This window comes from Ptychodera flava, chromosome 17 (assembly GCF_041260155.1).
Source record: "Ptychodera flava strain L36383 chromosome 17, AS_Pfla_20210202, whole genome shotgun sequence".
In the NCBI taxonomy this organism is placed as follows: domain Eukaryota; kingdom Metazoa; phylum Hemichordata; class Enteropneusta; family Ptychoderidae; genus Ptychodera; species Ptychodera flava.
The window spans coordinates 26,175,575-26,189,162 of record NC_091944.1 but is presented as its reverse complement, the minus strand read 5'-3'; the positions used below and the strand labels follow the sequence as shown (position 1 = coordinate 26,189,162).

Sequence of the window (13,588 nt, the reverse complement as noted above, 5' to 3'; positions counted from 1 at the left end):
GTTTGCAGTTAGATTTAGCCAGTATATCGGTGCCTGAGGGCGCTACCTGATGCCAGTGTTTTGTAATAGGTTTTTTAGTCCTTTGTGCCCTGTGGGCACAAAGTACTAATGTGATGACGCGGCCTCTGTTGTTGCATACAGTGGACCGTATGCTGTGGACGCAGGTATCTCAGAAACGCTTCAGTAACTTTTTCTGAAATTTGGTCTGGTGGTCACTTGGGCATGTATCTCAAACGGTCTTTTTTCTTTTTTTGATTGAATCATTTTAAAGTCACTTTTTTAGCTTTTTTCTGAAAACCACTATTTTCAATTTTTCCTCAAAACCACTGATTTGATTATTGTGATATTTGGCATGGGTGTTCGTATAGTTGCAATGCCGTCAGAAATGTTCAAAATTTGGTGATACATGCCTTGTATTATTTTTAAACAATATTTTTATCCATTTTTATTTTATATTTACTTGATTTTGCCTCGCTTTCGTTAAAGCTACCGTCTGCGCATGCGCACAACTCTAGGACAATTCTGAGTTGAAGAATCGAATCGGACGCCATCTTGTTTCTCGTTCTGGGTACATGTTTTTACGTCGTGATCGTTTCACTGTGTATTTCAACATATTCTATAGTTATGAAGTTGACAGTGATGCACTTTTGCGGCTGTCGTGTATTTTTTGGTACGAAAGGCGCTTTTGATCGACTGAAGAATGATGGCCTCCGTAGGCGATAAACACCGGTACCGGCAGGCATATCAGTTCTATTGAGGAAGCAATCCACTGACCCGTATAGGTCAGGGGCTCACTTAGGGGAGAACCACATGATTTCCGGGGGGGGGTATGGAGGATTTTGAGAAAAAAAATGTCACCAGGTGAAATAAAAGAAAAAAATTAAGCCTGTAATGGCTTGAGAAAAAAAAAATTCTCATAACAGACAGAAATAAAAAAGGAATTGTCACAATGCAGTTGAAATGAGCAAAATTTTGGAAACTTTATCCTCATGTATTCTTTGCTGGCATGCTGCCATAGGCAGCGCAAATGTTTTTACCACAAGCAATTCTTATGTGTTTTTTTCCCAGCGCTTACGATATAAGCATTCACTACTTTACACCTCAGTGCACTCGATGTTTCCCTTCACTTTTCTGACCCAAGAAATCATATTTCAGGATTTCTGTTGCAATATCTCAATGGTATAGGCAATATCTAGATGGGACTATTTGACTTCTGTAAATTGTGAAAATTTAAAACACAAGACAGGAGTCAATAAACTAGTGTTAAAACCAATACATTATTCTCTCAATATAAATATGTTAGAAAGATTACAAGTTGACAATGAAAAATTGAGGAACAACAATATAAAGAAATACAATGTGTGAGTCTTGTTTTCTGTCTCTGACCACAAAAGATAACATCCCCCCCTGAGAACTTAAAAGGAATGACTATTTTAAAGAAAAGCAGGTATAGTGATCACAGTTGATTTGCCAAAAAAGTGTTCTACAATTGAAAGTTGTATATATACTAGACTTTCCATTTTGTTTTCATTTGTTGGAATGTAAAATGAATACATAAAACCATCCTGTGATATGTGAAACAGTGGCTTAAATTTGAAAATTCACTGCTACTCCATTTGAAAAAAAAATTGATGCAGGTCTGACAGTAGAAATAAAAAAAATGCTGTCTCTCTGACCAAAAAAAGTTCCCATACCCACTTCCTGCATACCCCCCCCGAAATCAAATGGGTCTCCCCTTAATATGCGCATGCGCATATAACAAGTTAGCATTGTTTTGCAAGGACTTACGCCATCTCGTTTCTCGCGTCTGGTGCGAATCTTGACGTTTTTGGGGGTTTTTAGTGTGTATGTGATGATGTTTTGTAAATATGGAGTTCCCAGTGATGGTACCTTTGTTGCTGTCATGTATTTTTGGCACGAATCGCTCCTTCGATAGACTGAAGAATGATGGCCTCCGTACTCCGTACTCCCCAGTACCATTGCTTCAGCGAGGCAATCCCACCGGCGGCCCGTACTAATAGCTGGGTGAGAGCGAGGGAACGCTCTGTCCTTCTACCTCCATGTCATAACAAACTAGCGTCGTTTTATGTTGATGTACTGTCCTTTCGACATAGCGATAACTTTTAGTTTTCTGTTGCTTATTTTGGGTAATTTCGACAGTTGTGCATTGATTTTGACATCATTGTTGACTCCGATCGCTATTACAGTGTGTGCATGCTTATATTGACCTAGCCCTGCGTACGATGCTGTGTGTTCCGCTACAGCTAATCGCCCCGCTCACCACAGCCCTGCAAAGACCCGTACGTAGGGTGAGCGGGGCGATTAGCTGTAGCGCAACACACAGCATCGTACCATGGAGGTAGTAGACTACTACCTCCATGATCGTACGCAGGGATGTTGACCGATTTACTAAGGAAGTACGCGCACTTCAGAATCACGGCATAATCCGACATGGTATAAATTTGGCATGATCATCAGATCATACATGATCCAAGATTGCACTTCAGCAAGGTCACTATAACTAATGTTGTTTGTTTCACTGTCGTTTAATACCTATATTTCCACTAAAAGACCATTAGAATTTCATCCTTGCTACTTTGAAATCGTGCACTGGCATGCATGTAGTTGTCAACATCACTATGCTTGAATGTAGTAGACTCTTACTATGAACATATCGACTGTCACTGCATATTGCATATGTGTGGAAGTCACTCCATATCATATCAAAAAATGTAGTATTGCGACGTTTGAGCTGCCAGAAGCCAGAATTTACAGTTTACGAGAAAGTTATCTTACATGTAAAACTCAGTTCTACTGTGAACAAAATGCAAGCTATGTTGTATAACTATCGTGAATAGCATAATATTTTGTACCTATCACCGTGTCAGAAAATCAGAAGGAAACAACCAGTCAGACAAACTGTGGTCAGGATGATACTGTCCAATTTTATATTTGTCTCTCGGCACACACCAGATACTCATGACTGTAAAACAACATTTCCATATAATTGTATATTCAGTTTTTATATTTAATTTGCTTTTCACCATATTGTATGTCCTTCCCTGCACTACATAATTCAAAATTAAATATTGTCTTTGGCCTATACATACTTGAGGGGTAAGCTTATTTAGTCTCACACATTAAAGATGCACTGTTGACCTACAGAGTCCAAACTTTTTATCATTGTATTGTAGATAGGTGTACACTCCAAATACTAAGTACAAGTGTGGTGAGTGTAACAAGCAAATGTTTTTTAGTCAACCCAATGGCCCAAATTTATTTTCTATATGATGGACAATAAATACATGTGTAATCAATGCCAACAGTCCAGTTTAAGTAATTTGGTTTAGATTAGCCTTTGGCTAAATTTTCTCCCCTTCTGTATTATATAAGTTCACCGTTTCCTGTTTTAGATAGTGTTGATCCTATTGAGTCCCATCTCTAATTCTTAATTCACTTTCATATCAGGGTTGTTGATACTTAGAATCCACACTTTAACTTATGCTGGAGCAGTAACCAACCAGTTCAAATAACTTTCATTTATGTCCAAACAATTTGACTTTTTGCCAAATTTCACATTTATGGCAAATAATAAACAGTAAGGAGGTACAAAGGACGTCGGTGCCCCCGGGCCCCATGTTACATCATCATTATGGGTTTGCTGTGATCAGTGATTGATTGGGATAGTATGCATCATTAAAGGAGACCTGATGAAAATAATTTGCTGTTTAAAGCTTTTGAAGAATGTTATATCAAAATGTACATAATGTACGTGTCATTTCTTTGGATGTATTACACCATTTTCGCCTTACTGAAGCGCCATCTATAGCGTGTTTCCATGGTACATGCTAATTTTTAATGACGTAGAAGCTTCTCTATTGTGTCACTAAGTTAGGGGGTCTTGCTAGCGAGTCTTGCGCCTACACTGTGAACTACGCTACACAGAGGACATTTCAGGGCACTAAGCAAATAAATTTCATGAGTGTATTTTCGAAATGTTGAGGAAAGTATTGCCTGTGACTTCAGTTCACAGTTTAAATGTGACTGCAATATAAAGCTTTCTACTAACATTTTGCATCAAGTCAGTCAGGAGTTCGAAATACAAATGTCATTATTTTAGGACGTACTTTCTTGAATATAATTTTTTTTAATGGGAATTTGAAGTCACATCTTGTTACTGACACGCATTGTTTATCTCCAACATTCATACTCCTCCAGATCTAAATATATCCCAAAATATAGCTTTTGTTGTTATCAGCTTCCTGAAGAGGCAAATAACTTTGCCTGTACAAAACTGTTGATATTTTGTCCAAACTTTCCTTTCTGTTAAGTACTGTATATAATCACACCGATCATACATTTTTCAAACTCTATGGTCATTCTTGAAACAAAAACACCATCATGATATCGATGTGTCATTGAAGTATATGTTGTGTTCGTATTTATCCTCACATTAATGTCTGACTCAATAATCTGCACAGCCCATCTGTTTACATCCAATAGATTGACCCTGATCATAATGCAGTACAAATCGAACATTTTGCAACCAATGTGTTCTCCCGGTCCGATGAAGGCATATGTTGAAAATACCGCACATTGAACAGAGCTGTTCATTTTTAGACGAAAGCATGATACAATATAAATTTCAAAAATCTGTGATGTTGATGTGTTTTGCAATGCATCGAATTTTTTTCCGAAATGTACTTATGTAATCTCAGAGTATCTCAAGATGTTAGAGACCTCTTTAATGAAGATAATCCAAAAACGTAAACATTCATCTTCTCAAGATTGCAGCAATAATCCTTGTCAGACACGATGTTTCAGTAGATTTTTGTTCTTGGTTGCCCACACGAGGATTTAAGATTGCTCTTTATTAGGCACGCGTATTGGTTTGATACCATTTAAAACGAGATTATTTTGTCATCTTCACATAACAACAATAAACAACTACATACATAGGTTTTGATAATATCTTACTGTAATAACAAATAGAGTTACGGCTTTTATTTTGCCCATCAGAGAGAGTGTGCGTGGTGGTTGGAGTATATACAGCACCGTCACGATTGAAGATATCACCGCTCGTCACATATTGTTTTGCGAGACTCAATTGCTGCAGCAGATTGAGGTACAGGTCTCTGTTTGGCTGTGCAGCGATGCAAAATGTGATCGCATATACTGTGTTCATACTGCCCTTCATTTTTTAGAGTTCACCATAGTCGCAGTTCTAAATCCCTGGCGCTGGCATCAGCACACCTTAATATTTTACCTTACATAAAGTCAGTGAGTATATTTATTATTATGAGTGTTGCATGTATCTTACTCATGAAGTTGTGAGACCTCATCGCCCATTGAAAAACTGCGCATGAACACCTTTTTGAGATGTCTGGTAGACTGAGTTTCTGATGCAATCGCCGATGAAATGCCCATGTTTTCCGTTTGACTTAATCATTCGAGGTCCAAAGGGATTCCCTGTTGTTAACATCACATATCATAACAATACATAAGTATGTCATTGCAAATGTTGTGCTCAAACACTTGTCTAAGTGTTAATAAGTCACCTATTGTAGCGACACTACGTTCAGCCGTTCAATTGCTGTTTAAATGTTTAAGATGTTTCGTTTTAGAGATCACGGAAAAATCCGAGAAAAAATCATGAAAAGGTTGCGGCAGCAATGTAGGAACTTTACGGGCGTATGCGTCCACAGCTCTGACTTCTGTCATAGTAATTGTTTTTTTCCAGCAAGGCGTGTTATACTTTATCTTTTCAGAAAATGAGCCGGAGAAGCGGTTTGCGAAGTTATCAATGGCTAAAAAGAATAGGAAAACCGAACACTGTGAGACATGATTACAACAAATGCCAGACAGACTAATAACGTTTTCAATGCTAATTAACCTTTATTTCAATTTAACAGATTACGACCAGCAGAAAACCAGAAGATATACATAGACACAGTCAGGAGCGCTACTTTCTAGTTTTACTGAATATAGCAACAACCCATCACGAAATTGAGTATTCGAAAAATAAACATTTACTCCGTTTTTTGTCGAACTTGTCGGAAGTCGTTTATGTTGCAGATGTCGCCTTGTTTACCCTCCAATTTGAAAAAGTATGGAAATGACTGTTGAAGAGCGAGGTTTTTCTTTTTGGTTGAGAATATTTTGATAGGTATCTTCTTCGCAGATATCATTAGTTCATTTATTCAAAAGGTTGACATACGTATGGTTTGGTTACACTGCACGGTGTGTCATCCCAGCCATGCTGGTGTGCAGCCCTGTAATAAATGAAATAGATATATAGTGATTAGAATTGCGCTAAACATTGGAGTTCTTCATGACACTATATGTCACATGAGTTGTATTTTGAATGCTTGGGGACTTTGCTACCTTCTTTACACGGTGTGTAAATCTGAAGGAAATGGGGTAGGTCGGTAGATCTCCCTGCCAGACGCCTTGTTTATTGCTTAGGCTGCATTCACAAATACCGATTAGGGAGAGGATGGGTTGGAGGAATCGCGATTGAAATTTTATTTTTTTCAGATCCCCCTCAATATCCTCAAAAATATTTTCAAATCAACCTCTGTGTGATCAAAATTTTTCAAGTGACTCCTCCAACTATCACAAGCACTCATGCTTGTCAGGAATGTGCGCGCAGAAAAAATTAAACATGTATTGCGCAGTTCTGTTCACAAATGTTCAACACTACGTTTTGTTAGCAATTTGTAGAGTCATACTCCTAATGCAAGTTCTTAAAGCCGCAATTTTCAATCCCAGGTTCTTGCATTGGTGGCGTTCTCCTCCCAGTCAAACACTTGGCCAGTACGATGTTTGATTTCTATAACATTAATTACATTAACTTATCTCAACCTTTTGTCAACTTTTGCTAATCCTGCAAACAGAATTTATACAAGCGTTAAATTTGATTGATGGTCGGTTCAAATCGCCAACGGTCATTGATTCCCCACCACCAACGCTCGGAATTCCTAAAAAATCGTCTTCCTGTCGTGTTAGAATTTTGAATATAACCACACAGAGTTTGATCGGCAGCAGCTTCGCGCTAGCCGCTTTGCAGCCTGTTTGCGTTTTTGCGGCCTGAATAAAAAACTCAAAATCGCATTTACACAATGAACGCCGCCATACCTTCGCCCTCTTTTGAAAGGAGGCTCCGCCTTTAGATTGATTCATTTTTAAACGCATCTGTGAAAGTTTTGGATTTATCATCAGTCTGAGCCAACTTAAGTTAATCCAAATGTGGCAAGGTCACATGTTGAAGAGCACATAAAATGACGACCGAAAGAGAGTATGCAAGTTGGGATTTCCTCGCTACATTTTGCGTAATTGTGAAAAACGGAACACAGTGACCTACCAAAAATTTTCTTCTAATGAACAAGACATATATGACTTAGATTATTCTCAAAATTGATTGTACTGAAAGGTTTCAGTATTCAATCAACTTAACGTTTTAACTTACCCGTGACAATGGCAAATTTGGTAAAATAAAAGTAATTCCATTTACTCACACATTTTTTCATTTAAATTAGTCTTTACTATTCAAGTTTTACTTTTGTATTATTTTACAATGAGAATGTAAAAATTTAGAAAACTAAGTATTGTGTGACCTCATCGTTTTTCTTTAATATTTGATTATTTTCATTTGCTATAATTGAAAAATTCCTGATAACTTTTCAAGTCTCCTCGTCTTCTATGTGTTGCTCTTTGGCCTGATCTGGTGCACTAGTATTTTTCACTGTCATAAGCGTCGTATGACCCAAACCCTTCTTCAACTACCATGTCCGTAGAGTCAAAGTTATCTCTGTCACTGCTCAGATATGCAGTGACAGTGACACTGCAGTAGCAGGGCAGTATAGTGACACTGCCCTTAGGCATTATCTGTATTAACTTTTATAATTTGACAATATTCTGTTGAGTTTATACAACTGCGTTCTTGTTCTACTCCCTATAGCATGTGAACTGTATAGTATTCAGCTTGCCAACACAGCCTACATATGTGTGTGTACCATGCATTGTCAAAAGACTGTAAGTATGGACTCTAGGTTTTGTAATTTGTCGCAAACCCCCCCAAAAAAACAAACAAAAACAAAACAAAACAAACAAAATGAACTTGGGCCTAGCAATGGGGCAGAAGCTTCAACTACAGATGCAATATATCAAATATAGTTTCTTGTTGTCCCCCTCCAGCATGCTGAAACACACAGTATTCAGTTAAGTCAATACATCTTTAGACCTTTTCGAGATAAAAGCCATGAAATGTGACAAAATGATTCTAGATTTTGTTTGATTATTACTTACATTAGAAAAAATTGATGACATTAAAATGTAATTAATTTCTCATTGAAATACCTACCCAACCTTGGAATTCGAAAATGCAAAAAGGGAAGGGGAACCAAAAAATTTTCAGGTTACCTGTAGGCAGAGCAAAACTTTAAAGTCCCCATCTACTGCACCAGAATTTTGGAATCCCGCCTGACTTCCTCCAGCGCCCTCCCCCTTCACCGTTTTGTTTTTGTGAACGCAGCCTTACGGAGCTTAAACAATGAGACCTTGTTTTTTACTGAGTTATTAGCGATGTGACTAGAAATGTCAACATCTGGGCTGTGGGAACCGAACCCTACGTCGCGAGGCCACGCGAAGGAAAACAAAATTAATTTTATAGTAATGAACATTAAGATAATTTTGTCAAAATTTTATTGCTGTGCCCTTCACATCAACAAAACGTATTAAGTATCTGCACTTTGATTTTAATAGAAGGAAATGTTTAGGGGTTATTACACGAAGTTTGGGCGATACCGCGTCGTATTCTCATGATGTGTCTGCATTTTGACGTGTTGCTGCTCAACTCGTCAAAATACGGACGCACCATGAGAATATGACGCGGTATCGCCCTAACTTAGTGCAATAACCCCTTTATCATACATGCATGCTTTGTTTATGACCGTTTTCCTACCGACGCTCCGAAATTAGCAACGAAATTAACTTGGAATCGACCTTGCTTCCTCCAGATTGCACTTAAATATTATAAAACGTTGGTTGTAAAGGAGTGTGACAACCGTATCACTTCTCGAAACAATTCCGTTATTGGGCCATTGCACTTCAAAGGAGGGTTTATGGGACACTTTTAAAAGGAACAATTTAAATATTACGATGTCGACATAGGTTTTCACAATTTGAAGAAGATTTATTTTTAGTTTAAAATTACGGTGGATGTAAAACATAGACTGGAGTGTGTAAAATGGTTGTGTTTTCGTGTTTTGATACATAACATCATCCCTGCGTGGAAGTTATGAGGCCGCCAAAATCGCGTCAAAATACTCGCGCCACGCCAGCGTTCGATTTCTAACTAAATCGAGTATGAACAGCTTAGAGCATGGAGCAAGCAGCTCTGCGATATCTATGAATGCACAGTGGATATAATACCCATACCAGTCACTTTATCTCGAAGAATTAAAAATGTCCTCAACGTCAAATATGCCGAATTTACCTTCTGGGTAAGCGGATTAGGGAAAACAGGAAGTGAGTACATTGTAAGCTGTAGTGTCGTAACTCGTTCGTGATTTTGTTGCTGTACAAATAAAACATTTCAAAGGTATTTCCATCGTCTGCTCGTATATTTTCGTTCCTTGCTTGCCTAAATAGAAGTAAACTTCCTTTAACAACCTAAGCGAAAGTTTGACTTTCCCTAGATCTTACATTGTGTCTGAAACCCGCACCGCATCGGTGCCACCAGACATGATCATGACCTGTGAATCTCATTGCACTGACAGGTACAAATCGGAATATTATGTGCACCTTGAACCTTGTCTGTCGCGAGTATTTTCAGTGCAGTTGGATTTTTGTGGCTCATTTACGACTTACACGATGTAATTCACCGCCCAGATACTTAAGGTTATCAACAGGAAACTTGTCGTAAAGCCGTCCTATCATGATGCACTGTCAACCGATATCTTACATGTAATCTTCATCAGCGTAGACGGACACGAAAACATTGCACCGCCCGGCCGTGAACGATAACAGGAGTCGGCAAATGATACAAATTTTCAATACGTTTGTGTACTTGTTGTGCCTAGAAGTGCAATGCCCATGAACTGACTGCAAACTACATAATTTTGACCATAATCATAATGTCGTTTTGGATTGTCATTTGTCCTATTCGCTCAGCTGTTTTATATGTACATATACCAACGAAGGTTACGTGTACGCATCGCTGTAAGTAGTTCGGTTACAGTGAAAATATAATTGGTATTTTCACTAGTTAAAATATGGGTTCATATCATTACCGTCTGAACAATAGAAGAATGGCAATACAGGCATAGCATGTATGATAAATACATGTACTGCAGCAGTTTAGGTCTCAATTGTATATATTATAATTGTAATATTTCAACATCTATTCCAGTGGTCCACTCTACACGATACATTTATCACGTTAGTATGTTCACTGGGACAATATACAGATATGAAGCATTATACATGATGGGTAGCTCGTTCGAATTCGTAACATCAAAATCAAGAAACTTCTCGAGAAATATATTTTAGTTAGAAAGGGATAATCACCACAGTTGCAGACAAGTGCCGCTACCGTTTGGCTCATCACTAACCCACGGCAGATAACATGTGAGTTCATCTCCATAATCGTCGACCCATGCACCACTGTCATCTTGATGACCACTGATCCAGGCATCCGTGTTTGCATATCCATTGTCGTGAAGCAGTCCATCGATCACCTTATGTGTGATCGGACTCGTGTCAACCGCCAACGTCATGCCGTTTGCTTCACATGATGCCTGTGCATCACCCTGGCTCATCAAATCTTCGAATAATCGGAAGCCTAAGTCTGTTTGACAATATATGTAATATTAGTGCTTTGGAAAAAAGGTTGGCATCTGTTTCGAAAGTGATCTCTACTAAATCGTGGAAAATAGCATGATGCAAGATATAACAAAGATACTATGGCGATGTAATAAAGTAGTTATTTGTTTGAGGTTTCAATAGGTACCATGGGATTCAACAGGTAATGACATTTATTTCAGGCACTGAGACCAGTCCAGTCTTCACCATCACGTGTATCATGAATTGACCGACGTCCCATGCCAATACCTGATGTATCATTTAACAACGTAAAGGAACCCTGGCCATTTTCCTGGTCATATTAACATGACGATTAATGGAAGGACGAGTTCTGTGTAATTTAATGCAGTCGTCTTTTCATTTCAGAATACACCCGTCAGTTCTCGCAACAAGAATTATTTCCTTGTTCATGTCACTATGTGCTTGCTTTAAACAGTCGAAAATTTCACTTCAAAGCAACATTATTTTCAAAATCGCAAAACGTACGACACTATTTTTTTGCAGCTATGACCTACTACATTCAGTTTCTATAAATTGCGAATGCTTCTGATAGGAACTTGCATAGCGATCTACAGTACCTCTAGGTTCACATACAAACGGTTTTGTCACAGTGCACGGGGTATCATCCCACTTATGGTCCGCTGCAGCCCTGTAGAACAATAAAAATGCAGATAGTAAATATGCTAGTTTCATTAGTAAGCTTCGGTTATTTTAGAGACGTGGATATGCATATTTCAAGCAGACGAGAAGGAATGTCATAGAAAAAATCGATTCGCTAGGGATTTTATGTAGCTCTGACGTAAAACTGCTGGAAGCTTTTGAAACGACGAGTATATTTCGCAATCAAATGCGTTTCGGCATTTTCCGCAACGAGGGAATAATTATTATGTTAACGAAGCTACCTTAGTTAAAATAGAACTTAAAAAGGCATTGTCATCACTAAGCGTTCTAGCGATTTTTGTCTTTGTATGGCCATTATTCTCTTTTGTTCAAGGAAATATTATCATTTTTCTAAGTAACTTGGAAAAAACGGAATATAATATTATGCCGCCAAATTTGCAATATCAGAAATGAGTGCCGAACACCGAAGAACACACTTAGTGTAATACAGAAAAGACATTTACCAAAGTTGAAGACAAGTGCCGCTACCGTTTGGCTCTTCATCTTGCCATGGAAGGTAACATGTCAATTCATCTCCCTCGTTGGTGACCCATATACTATTATTCTGGTGCCCGTTGATCCAGACATCAGTGCTTCCATATCCGTTGTCGTCAAGCAGTGATAATATAGCTGAGTGAGTGTGCCTGCTCGTGTCGATAGCCAGAATCATGCCATTTTCTATACATGTTGCCTGGGCAGCGCTGTGACTCTTTGCCTCAGGGAACAACTGAAATCCGAATGCTTTAAAAACACAAATAGAAAGAGCAGCGAAAGAAAACTAAGTCGTCGAAAAAGTTGTTTGTTACACAAATATTGACGACGGACAGATCGTTTTGCTGATTCTCAAAACATGCAGAGCATGCCGCCTCCTCCAACTTCTAGGGTAAGTTGAGATCGATGACAACTGCCATTTTACGCCTAAACAATGCTAAACTGAAATTTTCGGCTTTCAATAACGTTATATATTAATAATTGTGCTTGCAACTCTAAGTAAATAATCGCACATTGTTAAAACTGTAAGCATATACTCTTTCTCCTTTATAGTTTTGAGTCCTACGAAAAATTAAACAGTGTAGCATATTTGTCTCGTCCATACGTTATTGTACCTCCATACGTAAGGATAATTACGTGATATATAGTCACAGAGGTAAGGTTTGGTCACACTGCACGGTCTGGAGAGATAATCCCTTTCCTATAAACTATAGTACAGAGTTACGCCACTATCATTTGGATGGCTGTTGAGTTTCAACATCGATATCCAAATGAGTGAAAACGCACAATAATTATCATGAACCTAAAGTTAACGGTTTCGAGAACAATACAATCAGAAGCTGATTTTAATCTATTCCCTGCTAATGTAACTGTACCCTGACTCGACTCTTCACATTCATACATTAAGTTATGCTTGTAATCTTATAATTTTATACCTGTACATTCTCATAAGACAGCTGACTACCTCATCATACAAAAACAACGATCAGCGATAAACTCACCTGTTCCACAAAGAAGGATCAGAACGGTCGAAATTACCAATATCTTCATGTTGAAAAGCTGTTCAATCTTCAGATGATGACCAAACGATGTAATCGGCCGTTTTTCTGGTTCCAATTTATCTGCTTTTGGCGATGTAAAATAAAAGTTGCGCAGTGCACATACAGCCAATAGTGAGATTCCACATCATTATTATGACATTTGAATATTTTTCACATGATATTTTACACAATATTTTACACATGCGCCGTGACGTCCTTCACATGGTTTCCTCGATTAACGTGCTAAACATCTCATTGCCTTAAAAAGACAAAAACAAGATCAACAACCTTTGGTTCTTGAAAGGGATAAATAACAATTATTCCGACATAGAAATTTAAAGCTGCTTAACAATTTAAATTTCATCTAAGTTCTGTATTCTGTTAGACATTGTTGATCATTGCAACTCAAGTCAATCGTGGTGATTATTTTTCTAATATATTCATTCAGTTTCTGGTTTGTCTACCTACTAATGACATTCACTCTATATGTTTCACTAAGACATATTCTAATGTATTGAATACGCATTTGCGTG

The 13,588-nt window shown here is 38.0% G+C and overlaps 2 protein-coding genes across 2 annotated transcripts in view; both read right to left on the bottom strand.

Annotated features, from left to right (window-relative positions):
* Positions 1–13,588, bottom strand: part of LOC139115887 (macrophage mannose receptor 1-like) — a 147,673-nt gene that overhangs the window by 105,331 nt on the left and 28,754 nt on the right. The window lies entirely within an intron of this gene.
* Positions 5,876–13,151, bottom strand: LOC139115892 (uncharacterized). Its single transcript, XM_070678306.1, has 5 exons — positions 13,017–13,151; positions 11,988–12,264; positions 11,442–11,512; positions 10,570–10,849; positions 5,876–6,272 (listed from the first exon to the last, which is right to left on the bottom strand). Exons 1-5 carry the CDS (start codon positions 13,063–13,065, stop codon positions 6,197–6,199), a joined length of 753 nt encoding a protein of 250 aa, XP_070534407.1. The 5' UTR covers positions 13,066–13,151; the 3' UTR covers positions 5,876–6,196.